The 20,387-nt window shown below is 42.9% G+C and overlaps 1 protein-coding gene across 1 annotated transcript; it reads left to right on the top strand.

The window, feature by feature from the left end:
* Window positions 1-3,713: 3,713 nt before the first annotated feature.
* REG4 (regenerating islet-derived family, member 4) lies at window positions 3,714-19,569 on the top strand. Its single transcript, XM_012643435.1, has 6 exons — window positions 3,714-3,800; window positions 6,031-6,190; window positions 11,299-11,396; window positions 14,386-14,523; window positions 16,179-16,284; window positions 19,388-19,569. Exons 2-6 carry the CDS (start codon window positions 6,124-6,126, stop codon window positions 19,453-19,455), a joined length of 477 nt encoding a protein of 158 aa, XP_012498889.1. The 5' UTR covers window positions 3,714-3,800; window positions 6,031-6,123; the 3' UTR covers window positions 19,456-19,569.
* Window positions 19,570-20,387: the final 818 nt, after the last annotated feature.

Here is a 20,387-nt window from a genome sequence, read left to right as displayed (position 1 = left end):
ATTAGAATTAAATACATTTTTAAAGTCAATTCCTCATTCTCACTGGTCATATTTGAGTGTTTGATGGCCATATGTAGCTACTGGCGGCCTTACTGACACCACAGGTTAGAACATGTCCATTATCATAGTGAAGTCTCCTGGACAGTTGTACTAGCATGTCATGAATGAATGAAAGCTTGCTGAATATTTGCAGACACATGAGGAGAGATCACATTTTTATTTTTTATTTTTTCAGAACATACACTTTGATCTAAGCATGTTTAATTACTCACCTCTTTTCAGGAATGTGCCATCAATGTGTAGAATGATACCAACGTATATGTTGCCACTGGGAAGAGTCTTTCCGGAAGTCAAGTGGAATCACCATGTAGATGAAGGTAAGATGCTTCAAGCAGGCTTAGAGGATGAATTCTTCCAAGACATGAAATGAAACATTTCTTCCTAAGAAAGAGGTGAATGTATTCTCAAAAACAAAACAAACAAACAAACAAAAAACATTAAGTGAAGGTTTTCTGTGTGGGAAAAAGAAAGATATGAGTGAGATTCCTTGTCCCCTAGAACCTCTAGAAGGAAACACCTAAGAAGAAACAGGGAAGGTTTGGAAGCAGCTACTCTTCCTCTGGTTGCTGGTCGGTTTAGCCACTAACACTCGCTGAGCACACGGTTATTGAGATGAAGGAGGTGTGATCCCTCACCTGAAGTAGCTTAGTGATTTACTAATTGTTTATCTGTTAGGAAAACAGGCAGAAAACAGAAACTTTAAGCATAACTGTGAGGTATGTGAGCCCGAGGAGAGGCATCTCCACCATCAGAGAGTAGAATAAGGAAACACTTCCAAGAACAAGTTGTGACCCAAACCAAGCTGAGTCGCTGTTGCAAGCTCCCAGAAGACAGGGACCAGAGCAGCATTCTTCAGCTTTGCCTTACCTCCTTCCCTTTCCCCACTGCACCCATACCCACACACCCCAATCCTTGCACTCGATCACATTTAATATTTATTGAATGCATTAATTAGAATGAATAAACATGCCCAAAAAAGGAAAGAGGAGAAGGGCATTGCATGGAGAAGAATAACATGAAGAAAGTAGTGGCAGCATGACCTTGTGTGGGGTGTTCCAGGACATACCAACATGTAGTGCTGATGGAGTGTAGATTCGAGTGGATAGGATATGAGAACAGGAGCTGAGAGCAACTGCGGGGGCCAAGACTCGGAAGGGTCTTCTTGCTGCGATAAAAGTTTGGGTGAAGGCGGGGCTCAAATGGAATATTTCATCATAGGTGCATCAACATCAAGTTTGCATTATCAGAAGAATACTCTTGTAACACATATACTTAAATTAATGTTTTCTAATAAAGTCTCAATTTAATCAGCATCAGATCTTAGAACATTTTAACTTCATTCCAAACTCTCCCTAATCTCAGTTGTTATTGTCTGGTATTTTAGTTCTTGTTTGTATTAAAAATAAAACAAAGTTACTATTAATTTTATTCTGAACATTATTATAATTTTTCAATACAGTCAAAACTTATTTCTTTATTGTAACACATTCTTTTCTTCCGGAATCATTTTATTTTTTACTGAAGGACATGCTTAACCAGCAATTTCAATGAATCTATGGATAACAACTTTTCTAAGATCTTATCATTTTACTTTGTCTTTATTTCATACTTACCCTTAATAATTGATTGGCTGGGTACAGAATTAATTCCAGGTTGAAAGTTGTTTTCCTTTGCACTTTGAAGATAGTATTCTCAAGTTGTCATGTTTCAATTTTATTTTTCCATTATGAGACCATTCTGATTCTTGTTACTTTGTAGGTAATCATTGTTGATTTGTGGCTTTTAGGGTTCTTGCTTTGCTTTCTAAATTTCATTTATGGTGCGTCAATATGTACAATTTTTTTTTTTTACTAATCCTATTCAGTATTCAGTGGCCCTTTTTGATTCAGATATTTCTCTGGTCCCTTATATTCTTACATCCCAAAGTTTTATGTGGAGCTAATCAAAGGGAGGGTTCGGTGAGAGACGTCTTAAAGTCCTATGAACACCTACTGCAGTTCTCAAATTCTCTTGTCTGTTCTCCTACATTTTCCTCTCTCATCTCAAGTCTTAAAATCTTTACACAGTGCCATCGAGAGTGAGGGTTGGGGTGTGGCATAGGAGCAGAGGGAATCTACCTAATCACACATTTTGTCAAAATTTTTCTGTCTGACATCTGCACCAGGGCTTTTGATTTTAAGAGGCTTGGAGTTAATGTCTTTGTTCTCTGTTGTGCTGTGAAGCAATGCTGATTGCCATCTGTCTGCCTAAAGGGAGAGTGGCTTTTGTTAAAAACAGGTAGTGCAAAAAATAAATTCATCTGCTAATACCATCTTTCTGTATACACGTTAGGAAACCGAGGCTCAGAGAGGTTCAGTAGCATGCCCAGTGTTACACAGTGAGTGAGTAACAGAATTAGGACCACAACCAAGAGCCATAGGAAACCCAATCTTATGCTCCTCCTCTAAAACATCATCGGGACGTGAGAGGGTCTCTAAAATAGTCTTCGTAAACCCTAAAAGCATTACTCTCTCATGTTCGACCATGAACTTACACACCGGCTGGAAAAATCCAGCAACAAAGGCTGAGTAGCATTTTTAAAACAACACTGGACTGGGAGCAAGGAAGCCTGGCTTCTGATACCAGCTTCACCCATAACTAACTACAAATTAAACTAGTCATGATATTTCTCTGGACCCTGGATTTCTCACCGGTAGAACAAAAGAGTAAAATTTTGTCATTACCATGGTCCTTTCCAGACTTAAAGTTTCCAGACATAAAGGTCCTTTATAGACTTAAGTCTCTAGTTTGAGGCTGAATGATCTCTGTCACCTATGACCTAGTTTAATCGTTTGCCATCCATACTAGAAAGGAAAATTTTGTTACCCTTTTCAAATAGCCTATTTCTCAATAACACTGTGATTTAGCAAACAGAGCTAGATTTGGTGTCAGAAGGCCTGGGTTCAATGTCCAGCTCCACCACGGACCAGCATGTGAACAGGGCCAGGTTTCCTAATGGATCTTAACCTTGGCTTCCTGAGTGCGTAACGCGGATGACTGCTCTGTGTTGCTCAGGGATTTCGTTGGGATCTCATTTGATGACTTAAATGCAAACACTTTATTGTAAAATATTCTATCAGTGTAAGCTACTTTTACCTAATTGCCCTCCATTAGAATAAGATTTCAGTGCCTTGTAGATATCTGAATTGTAGATATCCAAGGAAAAGATGCCTGCTGGGGGGAGACAGGGCTCGTGCTCTAGGGAGGAGATCCTGTAGGTGCACCTCAATCTCACCACATGGGCCATAACCTATGTCCAGCCCTGATGGCAAATTCTTTCTGCAAGGATAGACACATGATTCTTTAGAGTTGAAGAGGGATGTTTTTCAAGAAAGGAAGGAGAAATAAAGGAAAAGGGAGACAAAAGAAAAAATAAAGGGAGAGGAAGATGATAGGATATTGTCAGTTTTGATAATGGGATGTAAAGAAAAGGTTTGCACACAGGGAGCGGTTCCTTTCCTGGCTATTGAAAGCACAACTTGCATACATTCTCAAGCCATCTCTGATACGGTTCATTTTCTTAACCGCAGATAAGGTTTATATGGATGTATTATTATCTGTAAACAACATTATTGGTCTATGATTAAAATAAAGGTTATTAATTCCTGGGCAAGAAGATATAAGAGCTCCAGAAACTTTGCCTGGGACCATGCAAGACACTGAAGAAGGCAGAGATCCTCAAAGCCTTAGTTGCCAACCAGGTAATCCTCCCTGCAGTCGAGGGTGGAGGGCTTTCTTTGAATATCTGTTTTCTTCTGCCAGCTATTAACCAGGCCAGACAAATTATAGCTCTAAGGATGTTAGCCATGCTTTCTGTTGTTGCATTGTTTGATTTGAATCACTTATTTTCACTTTTCTCTCATTGTAAAGAGCATTGGATGTGGCGTCGAACAGTGTTGAGTTAAATCATGGCTCTGCAGTCCGGTAGCTATCAAACTTTGGGAAAGTTACTTAATCTCAATGAATGTCAGTTTCTTCATCTATAAATAAGTTAATGATAACTGCAGTGTGGCCTAGTTATGAGGGTTAAATGACATGGCATACAGTCATTCAATGAATACCAGTTATTAATAACTAAAAATCATTTATAGATTAATCGAAAAATGCTGTACCTCCCTTCCCCCAGACAGTCAGCTTGACAGAAAAGTGATAACAATTTGCATTTAAAGGGGTTTCAGGACACTGAAAATACCCTGTTACTTGTGGAAGGAAAGTTCAGCAAAGGAGTGCAAGGTTCATGCCATGATTAAGAAGGGGTGGGGGGAGGCATCACAGCTCCACACTCTTCATCCTTTGTCCCCTTCTCTGTTAACGCTGCATTGAAGTGTTCATATGGACCCCAGATTAGATTTCCTAGGAAAGTTTTCATTTCAAATAGCATATTCCACCGCTCCCCTTAAGCAACCTGTTATTTGAAAGTTAGCCCATATATCCTGATTTGGGGATCATAAGGAATGGTCAAATGAGAATTCAAGGAATTGCTCATCTTAATAATTATTTGGAAGGAAAATCCAGAACTCAGTTCCATGGTTATGCTAAAATAAAGCCCAGAGAGATGAAAATAAAAAGGGATATAGATGAATATATATATATAATCACTTTATGTGACAGTGATGACCAGTCTTTCTTATACAAATTCCAAAAATTTTAAGGGAAACCATAAAAATGATAATATAATTTTTAAAAATCCAAGAATGGCAAAAAATATAAATAAGAGAAAAATACGAACTGGGAAATACTATTAGCAATATGTGAAAGACAATAATTATACAAAAAAGATCTTACAAATCATTGACAAAGAAACAATGAAATAGAAAAATGTACAAAGCTATAAACTGAAAATATGCAAAAGAAACATAAAAAGCTAATCATTATGTGAAAAGATGTTTAATTTCATTAGTAATTGTAAAGTATTAAAAGATACTAAGGTTTTTCTTTAATATACCAAAATTTTTTAAAAGTTGGCAAAATTAAGTTTTCATTGGAAGTTTGGGTAACCAATATTCCCGTGCATTATTAGTGGGATGTGTGGTATAGTCAGAGGGCATTTTAGGACAAGGGTACCAAAATGACAATGTGCATGATCTGTAATGCTGCAACCCTGCATATGTGAATTTACACAAGGAGAAATTTAGACTGCATCAAATTTATGTGAATACAAGAAAATTTATTACAATCAATCTATTTCTGAGAAACAAAACCAAGTTACAGAACGGCATGATTCAATTTATGTAAAATTGTACAAAGAGAGATGTCTATAGGCTATTCACCAAATTATATGTCTAGGAGATGAGATTTCCCTCTTATTTTCTAGTTTTGCATTGCTATTTTATAAATAATAACTTATGTATTTTTTGATAATGGGGAAGTATAATAAAGCTATTTTCTTTAAAAAAAAAAGTGACATCCACTAAGTATAAGGAAAAGAATGCTAAACGGAAGTCAGACTTGCTTGTAGCTGGTGACCATGAGCAAGTGACTTCATACCTACCCATGGACGTCAGGTTTTTCTCATCTGTAAAATGTGGATATTGAACCATATGTTCACTTTTAATCCTAACATTAAAAACTTCAGTGTTGGAACCACTTGATTTGATTTTCTTGACCGTAGAAAGCCCATCACCACCTCATCTGTGAGAGAGCTTGTCTTGGACCCCTCTGCTGGTTCTCCTGAAAATAACAGGGGCAGGCTCTTCACAGTTTACAAATCATAGTCCACTGTAGATAAGTCTCTGGCTCTGGCCCACAAGGCCTTGCAGGTGAGAACAAAATCTCATAAGTTAAATTTTTTTCATCTCCATGTTTAACTTGAGATTCCGTTCATTGTAAAATCTGGATTGAGCCAGAAAAACACTGTATCCTTTTCCTCCATATGTGTGTGATATGGCAGCCGAATTCCTGGGTCCTTCTCACCAGTGCAAATGTGTTTAGATTTGCAGATCTAGGCAAATCCAGGAATTTCAAAGAAAAACTTGCAAGGACTCTGAGATCCTTGCAGTAGAGGTGTCCTCAGCGAAGAGGAAGATGGCTTCCAAAGTCATGCAGCTGCTCCTACTGCTCAGCTTTGTGGCCAATCCTGAAGTCCTGGGTGGTGAGTACCCATCGCTTAGCTGAGATTGAGCCCACAGTTAATGTTCACACAGTGCACATGACACATCCATCCACTCACCCTATGAGAAAATATTTAGGCACTGCAGGAAATAAATTTTAAAGATGGGAATGAAAAACAGTGTGATGTGGTAAAAAGTTTAAGGACTCTAGAATCAAACAAAATTCAACTCTGTATGATTGTAAGCCATACTAAAATAATCAATGAAGTGTAAATTATAATATTATTTTTTTGAGCTCATTGTGAAGGGTAGAGTACCTGACACCTAGTAGACTATCAATAAGTCATAGCTGTAATTAAAATTTCCCAATATTCATCCACTATTTTCCTTTTTGAGCATATCAGGGATTCCCGTTTGCAACGGACCTACAACCTAGTTGGAGAGCTGGCTCTTACACACTTATAAACCAAGCATCAAATGCAAAGTAGCATGTCAACAAGTTAGTAGCAATACTTTAGAATCTACCAATGGAAAGCACAGTGGAAGAAAACCGTATGAGTGAGCTAAGGCTATCATGGAACACCTGAAATGGAAGGAAATGAAATGTGGGCTAATCTGGTGTAACTCTGTTGCTCTATTTATGAGGAAAATGAGATCTAGAGAAGGGGAGAGACTTTTCCAAGGTCATACAGCAAGACTATGTGATGCCCTGGCTCCTAGTCTTGGGTGACTTTTGCAGTCCTACAAGGCCTTGCTGGGAGTTGCTTGTGGAAGAGTGAGCGAAGTTCCATGCTTGAGTGTCACTTCTGCTTGAGAAGAGGGCCTCCTGAGGGCCCACTGCTGTCTGTAACTTAGCACTTCTCCCACTGGGGAATGTACTTGGCCAAGGAGAGGATCCACAGGGAGGAAATACTAAGAGAAGCAAGGTTCTTTGGGCATCGTGTTGGCTCCCATGGCTGAAGTCTGTGGTCCTTGCCATAGCCTACCCTTGACATGTCCTTGTAGTCCAGAGCTCTCTGCCCCTCAGCTCCACTCCTGTTTCCAGCCACCAATTCTCTCAACCATCTATGGCTGTTTAGGACCTGTGGAACTCAGCCACCTTCTCTGAACCATGCAAGAGTGTGCAAGACTCTGGGAAGCTGCCCTTGAGCCACTCCTGCAGAGCTGCCTTTTGTGGCCATTTCTACATGGCCAGGTGGTTCCCTGCTGCTCTGATTTTGTGCTGACCTCAGGCTTCCTTAAATGGGCTTGAAATTTGCCCAAGCTATGTCCTGGGGAATGAGATACAACCACCATCCTCACCCCTGGGATCTGACCAACCTCCAGTTTCTCTCCCCGGGAAGAGGTGCAGCCAGAACATTCATCACAGGTCCTTCTATTGCCCTTTCTGGATAGATCTTCCTAGCTATAGAAAGATTTTCTACTTAGTATCTTGGGGGAACATCCCTTAGGAGATATTCTATATGGTCTTTGCACTACCACTTAATGGAAAAAGTCTAATCTTGCACTTAAGGGAACTGTGGGGGATTCAGAAATCAATTTTCTCTCTCAACAAGACCTGGTGGTGAAGAGTATAGTTAGTTCTTATTGCCATCACAGTGATTTCTCTGCTGGCCCGTAGCTGCTCTTCCCCTGAAGCAATGCATGCCATTGATTCAATGAAGGGAGAGACAGGAGCAACATAATTTATGGACAATAGAAAATGTCAGTTGGTTAATATTTTCAAAAATATTGCATAATAATAATGATGATGGTTTTTAATAGCTACAATTTTTTAATTAGCTACTACTTACTGAACAACTGCTACATATTAGGCTATGTACTAATGACTACACATGCATTGTTTCAATTAGTCCTCCCAGCAACCCTATGAAGAAGGTATTTGTTGTTGGTCCCCATTGTACAGACAAGAAAACTAAAGCTAAAAGAGATAAAATACTGTTCCCAAGGTCACACATCTAGTAAGCAATGGAGTAGAGAGACTATTAGAGTTGTCCAGGCAAGATCTGGGAGCTGAGACCTCCTGACACTGCATGTGTAGTGATGAGGGGCTCTGGCACCATGAGAACTGGGGTCAGAGATCCAGGGCTGCTGAGGACACGTTGGCTCCTCTTCCGTTCCCACCTCACTCCCCAACTGGGTGACCTCAGCAGGTCACTCAACTTTCTGAGGAGGTTTCCTTATGTGTACAATGGAAATGAATATCCACCCCTATCTCTCAGGGAGACCCTGATAATTAAACAAGGTAACCTGAATGAGCCTGCTTGGCCCATACAGAATTTAAAACCAATAACTCGAGCATAATGACTAAGACGGCTAAGACTTGGAGTCAGACTATCTGGGGTTGAATCTTGCCTTTATTGCTTATTTGCTGTGGGACCCTAGGACACGACAACTTCTTTCTGCCTTCATTTCCTTATCCAGAACATGGGGATAATGACAGGGCTATCGTGAAGATGATTAGAATATATGTAAACTGCCTGAAACTGTGCCTGGTATGTAGTAAATTCTCAATAAACATATGGAATAGTGGAAGGCAGAGCAGCAGTTAGTTGCATTTGTAGGAGTTAAACTGTCTCCACCAGGGGGTGCTCAGCCAGAGCGGCGATATTGCAGGGTGAGGGGCAGAAAGGAGAGGGGAGATTGGGGGAGGGTAGATGAGAGTTAGAGACATAGGTGAAGGAATCATACACAAGGACAGACACACAGGCACAGAGACAAGAGAGACAGAGACAGGGACAGAGAGTGCAAAGACAGGGAGAGAAAAATAGACACAGAGATGCATACAGGGAGAAAATCGAACAGAGAGATGGGCAGAGACAGAGAACAACACTCAAACAGAGACACAAGAGAGACAGAGAAAGGAGAGAGAGAGATTATCGACAGTTGGCTTAGAGTGTGATCTTGCGCCACCTTTGTCCTGACCTGGTCCAGGGCCTCCGTGTGTATCCCTAGGACTCTGCTCTCACTACCTGGATTCAAGGGAAATGAAGACCATGGTCATAGAGGATGCGTCCTCACATGTTTGTCCAGAGAATGCCAAGCAAAGTCACCTTAGAGTGCACAAGAGAATCACAATGAACTGAATTAGGGACATCAAGTGTGATGTCAGGGGTCCTTGTCCTCAGACGCAGGGCCAGAGGTTTGGGCTCCTGTTTGCCACCTTGTCAGAATGTGCTCGCCAGTGTTAGTGGAAGGCGTGCTTCCTAACGTCTCTCCAGGCTGCGCCTCCGGAGCTTCAAGCCCGTTTCGTTATCTGTCCCTTTTGGAACGACAATCACTGGCCAGCCTCCTCTTAACAAGATCAATTTTTTACTTTTAGAACCAAGGATCTTCTTTGCCTTCTTTCCTCCTGATAAAATAACTGAGGCATCCCAACCCTCTAATTACTTCTGTTGCTAAATTTCTAATTTCTTATTTTTTCACGCTTATAAAGGCCAAAGTTGGGAAAGTCGATGGCAGGAACATAGGTTTTTAAGTCATAAAACGAAATCTGTAAAGTAGCTTTTTCATCTTACTGTGTGGCTTGGGCAGGTGACTACCTTAAGCTGTTTCCTTCCCTCCCTAAGCTGTTATGAGGAAAAAGTAGTGTGGGTTAGCTGCTCAGCGTGGTACCTGGCACGAAGAAAGCACCTTACAGATGCAAGCTGGTGATAGTGGTCGTAGTAGCAGCAATGCCGTAAAGCCTTGCTTTTTATTTAACGTAAAATTATGTCCATATTTCGAAAGGTAGTAGAAAGTGAGGCTTTTAAATACATGAATGTCTTTGCTGTTTGTTCCTAGTATCTTTGAGGTACCCCTCGAAACCTTTTCTGCTAGGTCTTAGCGAGGTTAGTCATTATCCATCATTCACAGATACAAGGAGTAGGACACGCAAAGGATCTACATCTGTAATAAGCATCATGTTCCAAACAGAGCCTGGAGTGCTGCATAGAAGGATGCAGCTGGATAGATTGATACAACCAGGTTGTAAAATCTCTTAAATGCTAGATGAGCAGGGAGCCTATTTCAAAGCAGTGGGGAGTCCTTGGAGATTTATAGGTGGAGGATGAAATTAAATGTAAGAGTGGGGCAAACAAGTTACAGTAGTGTCATTTGAGTGGGGCGAGAGGAAACGCAATGGTGACAACTATAGTCTGTGGACATCCACTGTGGAAGGAAAGACCCTGGCATCCATCTATGGTGTCAGAGTATAGCCACATTGCCACAAAGCCCAGACTTGCTAGGTTGGCATCCCCTTCATCCAGCCACCTCCCCCTCTTCATAAACCTGCAGATTCAGTGACGTGGCCCATGCGCCAGCTGACCAGCAGGAAGAGTGTGGGCATCCCTGAATCACTGCTTCCTTGGCTTCCAGGCCCTGACTCTTCCCAATTCCTTTCTACCACGGTTGCCTGACAGACAGCCTGTACTTAAGGCAAACTTAGGTGCTCGCTGTTTCCGTGTGCGCCTTGTGCATTCCTGTCTCCACTCGTCTGCCCAGACCATGCCCTTTGCCCAAAATGCTCCCTCCTTGATACTGATACACAGCCCAGCTAGTCTCAAGCTCCAGCCAAACGGCCATCTAACCTGTCCCATGTCCCCCCGCCAAAAGACGTCTCCCTGCTAGTAATGCCTAAAACCACCAATTCATGCCCCTTATCCATTCTTCTGCTGCCTTAAGTTATAGTTGTTTGACCTTCACTACCAATGTAAGACTCCACCAGCTGCTGAGTATGTCTATTCCAATTATGCATTCTGGACTGGAGAAATAACCACAGGGTATGTTCTGGGGACCCACTGGACCCACTGTGAGACAGACTGAGCTAAAACTCTATCAATCACCTGACTTCCATAACCCATACTCTGGCTGGGGACCACAGTGACATTTTGGGTCTCCTAGAATTAGTGTCAGTTCAGATCCAGTGTCCGGGAATCCCAGAAAAGTCTGATTGCTTAACAAAGCACAGTCCCTCTGGTAAAAGGCCATAGGTCCCTTTGGAGAAGGCTGGGAGAAAGATTAACACAATAAATTTTTGGCAGAGTAGCAAGGTCCTCCCTGAAGGGACTCTTTTTCCATTCAAGGGATTCTGGATTTGTAAACTGCATCGAGCCTGGAAACAGATTGATTTTTCTGTCATAACTTGTAATCACCTTTTGTTTGTGTGCAGATATCATCATGAGACCCAGCTGTGCCAGTGGATGGTTTTACTATAGACCCAATTGCTATGGATACTTCCGGAAGCTGAGGAACTGGTCGGATGCTGAGGTAAGAATTTGCTTCCTGCTGGCCTGGCTTCTGTAGAGCAAGGGGCCAGCCTGAGCCCCAGATCTCATCTCGTGCAGGAGCAGGGTCCTACCTCGGCACTCTCAGGAGAAGCTGCCTGGTTGGAGAAGCGGAGAGACTGATTCGATTTTGTGAGCATTGATGAAGCGGGTGCTATATGCCCAGACCCGGGCTGGGCTGCAGAGACATAAGGATGAATAAGAAATGGCCCCTGCCCTCAACATGCTCACTGTCACTAGAGAAGACAAAAATATGCAAATCAAGGAAGGATAAGAAGATGAGGAACTTACAGAAAGAATAACCAAATTTTTGTACGAGATTTGCCAGAACGAGAGCTATGTGTAGACAGGCCTGGAACAGACGCCTCGGAGCCGCCCGACAGGTGCAGCGTCCAAACACAGGGAGGGAAGGGCCCACTGTCTATACAGCCCGCAGACGCCGCGATTTCACTTCACTGAGGCTTCGTCTAAGAGATAACCAAACAGACAGTCAAAGTCAGTCCCCTCAGCCGAGTGTGGGGAGTCAGTGCTGTCGTCTCCGAATTGTTGGACTGAAGTGACCGACTGGGGAGACCTGTGGGTACACCGTGGTGTGATCTGGCCTGGATGGCCTCAGAATCCCTGTGTATAACTCAACAGTGAAAAAAGAAAAAGCAAGGATGGACACCTGCCACACGACAGCTACTGAGGATAAAAAGGATTCTCTGACCTTAAAAAGTCCAGGGTTAATGCAGGATTGTGACATATAAATAGAAAATTCAATGTGGTGTGAGCATAAATGACTTTCCCAAGATTACACTGAAAGTAAATAGCAGAGCAAACCCAACAAAGTCTGTGCTAAGTCCCGAATAATTGTATAAAAAGAGAGAGAGAAAGAGGGGGAGAGAGAAAGTGTTGAGAAAGGATTTCCCAGACTCTGCCCGAGGAAGGGAAAAGCGCTCACGGAGAGCCGTGGGCCTTCCCCTCGGTTCTCGGGGAGTAGCTTGATGAAACCTTGAAAGGACACTTGTGCTTCCCGTCTCCAGAGACGACAGTGCTAATTCTGTGTCGTCTGAGGAACTTGAGGAACCCTGCGATAATATCGGCCTGCGTTTAAAGCACACTCCACCACTCGCTGGGTGTTTTTCTACCTCACTTTACCTGTCCCCATACTATAACACGGGATGACACTTTCCACCTCATGGCTGGTGGGGAGGATTCTTTAAAACGACTTGCATAGAGCACATGGCACATGTCAGATGCTCAACTCAGATTCTCAAAGAACGAACCACCCATAGGATTAATTCTGAGCCTTCGCAGAAGTTATCAAGCCCAGACACAGAGAGCCTAGAGGGCGCTCAGAAAGGAGGGCCAGAGGGCCTGGAACTGACTCCTCCCTGTGCTGCTGGCCAGCCCCAGCTCCTGGACTCCAGGAAGCTGATGGAGGGAACGGTGAGAAGCACATGCAGATCTGGTCACAGGCTTTAGAGGCAAAGGTCTGAGTTCTAGTTACAGATCCGTCACTACCAGCTGTGTGAACTGGGGGGGAGGAAATCACGTAAATCACTTCTTGTCAGGTAGACACATCCTGTAACACAACTCCAGAAGAGTATAAAATAGAATTTTTACGCACACGCACACACACATAAAAATATTTGCCCTGTTTAATTGAACAATAGATTTCTAGTTATAGGACAAGAATTAATCATGTTATGTGTTCCATACCATCCTTATAACAGTGGATGATTATCATTTATTAATCTATAAGAAAAATTCAGATCGCACATCCTTGGATATGAAAGAAGGTAGCACCTTCGCAGAGGAAGAAGGAAGAAGTAAGAATTGGGGATCAGTATAAAGACATGCAGGAATAAAACAGATTTGGATTTAGAGCTGAAACTTTTACAAGTTATAGCTGAGCAGCTAGTTACATATCAGCCTCTAGTGCAGCTTACCTGGTGGGAAGAAACCCCCAAATTTGACCAGATGTGATGGCGTGGCTACCATCGAGGAAAGGCAAATGAACAGGTACAACCTTCAATTGGCCGGTGAATTCCAGGGACCTGGGAATTCTAAACCAACATATCAAGGAGTCTCGTCTCCTCTCCTCTACCTCAGATTTTAGGCAATTTATCCTATACTTATTTGGTAGCAAGTAAAAATAAGTTAAAGACCACGGTTTATAATTTACAATGTGTTATTCTTGTGTAACACAGGGTAATAATAATTTAAAATAGAAAAGACATAGGCCTGGGAGTTAGGCAGGCGCAGGCTCTATGCCAGTGTCTATCCCCGTTTCCTGATGCTCCATTTCCCCATTTGTAAGCTAAAAGTGGGCCCTACTTCCTAAGACCGTTGTTAGGATTAAACACGATAGCATATGGAAGGTGCCCAGCGTATTGGAGGTGTCCGGCGAAGAGCACTACCGAATTAGCTGTTCCGCAATGCACATTGCATTCACATCCTAACACCTCTGAAATCAGATGCGTGCTATAGACAACAGTGTGTCACAGATTCATTGGCAGTGATTTTTTTCTTTCTTTCTTAGTGGGATGTAAAATAAGGGCACATTTTACAATCAGTGGTTTCTTAGACTTGTTGAAATGCAGTATTATATTTAGCCCTCCTGAAAACCCTGAAGTAGCGGTCATTATTTTCTCCATTTGACAGATGAGAACACTGAGCCTCAGAGAGGTAAAGTGACTTGTCAAGGTCACATACACTAATGAGGGGCAAGGCCAGGACCCCAGGCATTTCCTCTGACCCTAAATCTCTTGCTCTCGCCTTGAGCTGTCTCTTCCTCTGAGACCTGAGGCTGCAGCAGTTGTGTTTTCTCCCGTGGTGACAGGAAGTCTGCTGTGGGGGTTAGATGACAACTTCTGGAGGAGGCGGGGCTGTGCGAGTCCATTCTGCTTGGCACACGAGGGTTCTGCCGAGAAGGCTGTGCTTTTAAACCTCAAGGCATCATTAATGGGACCTCTCCTTGCATGTAGCTCGAGTGTCAGTCTTATGAAAACGGAGCCCACCTGGCATCTATCCTGAGTTTAAAGGAAGCCAGCGTCATAGCAGAGTACATAAGTGGCTATCAAAGAAACCAGCCTGTATGGATTGGCCTGCATGACCCGCAGAAGGTAACCTCAGATCTGGCCCTCAGACACAGCATTCTTGGGAAAGCCGGATGAATAGCCCCATTCTGGGAAACGGCCTCCCGGCCTACTAACAAGGGTGGTGGATCTTGAGTCGTGTGCCTCCAACTGATGGAGACCGAGGCCTCAGGTTTAGGGACCCACGTCTTGCTCTCAGTGGAGAACAGGATTGAAATGGCACCATTTTATAGAGCTTCTGTTTAATTAGGGTCCTCCTGAATCTTAGAACACAAAATTACCAGCTTTCCAGAGCCTTCGAAGAAAAAAAGTTTATATAAGTATATATGCGTGTGTGCGTGTGTGTGTGTATACACAGACCTGTTATGAGATTCGGATTAATTAAATCCCCGTTCAATCTTGAGTTAAAGTTGAAAACTTTCAGCTAACATTTTTCGTAGATGTTCTGACATTTATTATGTTATCCTTAATGTTTTTCACTAGACTCTCAGTGTTCTCTCAATACCTTATTGTAAGAAATGGCATGTGAGGTCTTTTTAACGAGGGGGTTTGCGGTTTACAGATGCGTTGTTAACTCACACAAACATGGGGAACATAAGGACAGAGTTCCCATACTTTCTGTCTCTTGATAAAACTCCTAAAGATACCACACATTCACACACCCTCTTTCACAAATGTGTGTTTATCCTTTAGTATTCATCTATAAATATATCTTCATGCTTTTCTCTTCTTGAACATTATGTTATAGAAAAACTAGTAATCCTTTGCCATAGTTGTTACAAATATTTTATGCAATTATTTAGCTTTTAATGGTGTTTATTTGACTATCAGAAATTTTACGTTTTTCGGTATTCACATTGCTATCAATCAGAACTCTGTCATGCAGAGATAGGGTATTTACATCTATGTCTGTAAGATATTTTTTGTGGTTTAATCTTTTACATTTGTGATTGAAGAAAATAAGTGGCAAATAAACATTCTAAAAATTGTGCAATGTCTCTAGTAATCAAAGAAATGCAAATAAAAACAACAATGTAATTTGACTTTTCAGATTATCAAACTTTTGCTTTGTCTTAATGAATAACATTTTTAAGGATATGGAGAAATTGTCCTTGTGCCCAATTGGTGAGGATGTAAATTCCTAAAATGGAACTATTTTTGGAAAGTACTTTGGCAATGCATATCAATAACCTCAAAATTTTATACTCTTTGACCCATTAACTCTACTTCTGGGACTCTATCATAAGGAAATAACTTTTAAGTGCAGAAACAGGTTTATGAACAAAGTTGTTCATAGCAGTTTTCTTTATAATAATTGTACATTGGAAACAACATTCCTGTCAAGCAATAGAAGAATATTAAGGTAAATTATAGTACATCCTTACCGTTAAAAAATGTGCAGAAAGCAAGACACAAAACTGAATATATATTTTAAAGATCACATTTTTGGTACATAAATATGTAATGATACAGGAAAAGGTTTATACCTGAAGTAAATATGCTAACGTTTTCCTCTTAGTGGTTGAATGGAGTGACTTTTCTATTTTTCCTTCTTTATGCATTTCTGTTCTTTCCCAGTTTTTACAATGAAAACTAAGTTTTAAAGGGGACTAAGGGGACCACTTTGGCTGTGAGCAGGAGGGGCGCTGACCTGTGATTTCTTCCACCTCCTGTTGTCGCAGAGGCAGCAGTGGCAGTGGATAGATGGGGCCACGTACCTGTACAGACCCTGGTCCAGCAAGGCCACAGGTGGGAGCAAGAACTGTGCAGAGCTGAGCTCCAGTAACAGTAAGTTCCAATGTGTCCTCCCTCGCTGCTCCCCAATTTGCAGCCCTTTCTCTTCATGTAGGAAGGACGAAAACGGACGTGGGGGCCCTCCCTTCCTACCCGCCCCATTTCACATGGGGCAACACTTTTCTCCCGCAGGACACTGGCCTTGCCACAGACATTGCTTACCAACCTTCAGTCCTTTGTGACCACTTTCTAATCGTTGCCATATCAGTGTACCAGCTGTTCAGTTATTGAGTCAATATTTTCTTTAAATCCACTCATTTTTTCTTAAATACATTTATTTTAAAATCATATTGTATACTATGAGAGGGACAGCCATCACATTTTGGGAAACAGACCACAGGGAGTAAATATATGTGGTAAAATTAGGTGATTTCCTTCTGACTTCTTTAAAAGCGGGGTTCCCCAGGAGTCCTGGAAACCCAGTCTTTGCCTAGGTACTTCCCTCTTGTTTGTTTCCCTGACTCCTGACCCCAGAATGAGTGGCCAGAACGCCAGCTGCAGGCCGTACACGATCACTTGAGCTATCTCCTTTCCCCAGCCTGCTTTCGTTCTTTACTCTTCATGCTAATAAGTCTGGCACTAATGACATCTTGGGCTGGATAATTCTTTGTTGTGGGGGGCTACCCTGTACACTGTAGGAGATTTAGCAGCATTTGCAGTCTCTACTCAGTAGATGCCACAACCTTCCCATGTTGTGACAACTGAAAATATCCCTAGGTATTGCCAAATGTCCCTGTGGGGGGCAAATTTGCACCCCGTTGAGGACCATAGCTAAGAAGAGATATGGAAGATTTCAGCTGTAAAACAAGAACACAGAATATTAAAATGAAAAGGATACTTGCCGTTTGAGAACATCCCAGTGGGTATAACAGGTCATCCTAGTGACCTGCTACCAGGACCCCCTGCCAGCTAAGAAGTGGGCCCGGGATGGGGCCCAGCCCGAGGACTCGGGTACTGGGGCTGAGGTAGAGAGAAACCCAGCTGCTCCCACAGGACATGGAGCAGAGTTTACTGTTTTCTGAGGAATAAACCTTGTGAGCATGAACAAGAAAGCAAGAAATTTTCTAACGACAAGGGGCGAAGGGTGGATATGAGGAGACAGGCTCCAAGGAAGACCTTCAGAAATAAAAAGCCAGAGAAGGGATTTTCACAGCCCAGCAGAGACCACAGTGGCTGCTGTTCAAGGCACAAGTCAATTCAGATGGAAGGAACACAACCAAGGCCAGAAGGTAGAAGCTACTAATGTGGATTTCTAACCAAATGAAGGAAAAAATTTTGAACGGTTAGTACTGTTCAAACACATAATGGGCTACTCCAGGAAGTAGCGAGAAACCCATCACTAGAGTTAACCAAGAAAAAGGTAGACCTTGTAGTTTTTATTGCAGTCGAAGCATTAAAATGTTAGAAGAGAAGCTCAATGGCACAAAAGCATCAAATGAGGAACATCTTAAAAATAAAAATCCCAGGGATTCTCTTTTCGGACCTATACTATCTGACTCTCTGGGACTGGATGCCAGACCAGCTTTTGGGAGGCAGCAGACCAGATGCCTCCCTACGTCACTCCTATCCCCAGGATCCTGAGATTCCTACTGGACAAGGTTCTCAAACAAAACCCTTTCCCTATCAGTCCATGAGCATATCAGCAAAGTTCCGCAGTGAACCTGCCTGTGTCGTATCGCTGGGAACTAGAAGCCTGATGTCGTCTTGAGAACGCCACGACTTTGGGTTCCTTCCTTTCCCACGTTTACTCACCCCAGGCCGTGGCTATCAGAACACAGGATCCTATGAAGGAAAAACACAAGGAATGAAGCAAGGATTGGAGAAAAACTGGTGGAAGGTGGGGTTTAAAAGCACATCACTCTTAGCCCCATCAACGTCATTTTATTTTCGTATAATGGATTTTGCCCCAGACTCAGTTGCTAATTTTTTTTCTTAATTCAAAAGGTATGATATTCATGTCCCAATACATAGCCGCACATTCATTCTCTTTCCCTCTGTGCCAGGACCCATTTCTTTGTTTGTATCTATTTAGAAAGAACTAAGGGGCACTTTATTCTGTGTCCTGCTCTCACCCTTTCTGACCCTCCCCTCTCTATCCCAACGTAACTGCTTTGTGTCTCTGGAAAATTGCAGCTCACAGAATTTCCTGACTTACCTACTGGTTCACTTCGAGACATTTCATAATGATAACTAGAGCTTTTCAGTTAAAAAAAGTTCATATTCAATATAATTGGTAGTCAAGGGCATGGATGCCGAATTCTGAATGCCCGGGGTATTCAGCTTCTCCACTTCACTGAGCTGTGTTACCATGTGCAGATTTCTTATTTCTCTGTGCCTCAGATGCCTCCATAAAAAGGCGGAAATATCACCATCAAATTAGTATTAACTGATCAACACTTAAGTGCATATATAGTGATAACATTCATCGGGTGTCGGGCAGATGGGAGGGGGAGGAGGGGATGGGTATATTCACACCTAATGGGTGCGGTGCGCACCGTCTGGGGGATGGACACGCTCGAAGCTCTACTCGGGCGGGGCAAGGGCAATCTACGTAACCTAAACATTCGTACCCCCGTAATATGCTAAAATAAAAAATAAATAAAAAGATTTAAAAAGGGGGAAATAATGGTACTGATCATCCTAATACATGCAAAGTGCGAATCACTCGAGGAATTGGCTCATGCAGTTGCGGGGTTAGCAAGTCTGAAATCCACGGCTCAGGTCAGCTGGTGGGAAATTCCTACAGGAGGTGACGCAGTCTTGAGTGCACAGGCAGTCTGGAGGCAGAATTCCTTCCTCTTTGGCGACCTCGGTCTTTTCTCTTAAGGCATTCAACTGATGGGATGAGGCCCACTCATGTGATGGACGGCAACCTGCTTTACCTGAAGTCCATTGATGTAAATGGACCTCATCTAAAAAATACCTTCAACATCTAGACTGGGTTTGACCAAACAACTGGTGCCATAGCCTAGCCAAGTTGACACATGAAATCAACCATCCCATGACCTTAGGCATGACTCCAAGCAAAACACCCAGATGATCTGGTCAGCTCAGTACAGAAGCAGGTGAATGTAAATGTCTGTTTATTTTCTTACAGACTTTTTAACTTGGAACAACAATGGATGCAACAAGCGCCAGCATTTCCTGTGCAAGTACCGACCATAGTGCAAGAATCAAGACTGCCGCCCCCTGCACGGCTCCTTTCCTCTCCCTTCTCTGTCACACTGGCTAAGTTCGATCATTATCTCAGAAAGTAAACCTAGCAACTAAGAGACCCTGATTGCACTGACTTTTTAGGCTCAGAGATAGAGATGTTAGCATTGGTACAATAGTGGCTTCTAGCTCTAAATGGTCACACCACAATCCCTCTCCGGAGTGCTCCTCTGTCCTCTCCTCTCTGGCTGTCTCGAGCAGTCTAGGAGAGTGCGACCCCACACCAACCCCAAGCCCTAAATAGCTGGGGCTTTGGCCATAAGAAGTTTGAGGACAGGAGGAAGAAACTCAGGGAAGAGCCTCTAGCCCCCTTCAGCTTCTGCACGGCTCTACCCTCCACGGCCCACATCCTCCCCCTCAGCCACCTGCTTGCTTTTCCTATGGCCGAGGGAACATTTACCGGTAGAGTTCCCACTAGGTTGATGTGGACCATAAATTCTTTTAATAAACAGCTGTATATATAAGAGGTTGCTGTGTTCCAGTCAGTAGTGGGGAAAGGGGAAAGGGGAAATGAGACTCGGAAATACACCCAAGTGTTTCTCTGTCCCCTTCGTCTCTGTCCCCTCCTCTGCCTCCCCTCCCCAGCAGCAGCGCTGGTCTGAGCAGAGGAGGGATGCAGATGACATGGCTGCCACCCTCTGAGCGGGATGAGCGAGTGGATGTTTATCTAATGAACACTTCTCAGCTTATGAGGGGGGATGACAGTCAAAGGAGGTGCAGTGGAGCTGCCCTGGGCCCTGGATGCTCGTCTCCCCACCCCACCACTAACAGCCTGTGTGGCCCTGTGCAGTTCTCTCCGCCTTGTGAGGCTGGGGAGTCCTTGTGGGTGGGTGTCCAATAACAAGGAGGTAATTTTGCCTCAAACAGCCATATGACTCCTTACG

Source organism: Propithecus coquereli, unplaced genomic scaffold (genome assembly GCF_000956105.1).
Source record: "Propithecus coquereli isolate 6110/MARCELLA unplaced genomic scaffold, Pcoq_1.0 Scaffold197, whole genome shotgun sequence".
NCBI lineage: Eukaryota > Metazoa > Chordata > Mammalia > Primates > Indriidae > Propithecus > Propithecus coquereli.
The sequence above is the reverse complement of the archived record's forward strand: the minus strand, read 5'-3'. Positions and strand labels throughout refer to the sequence as shown.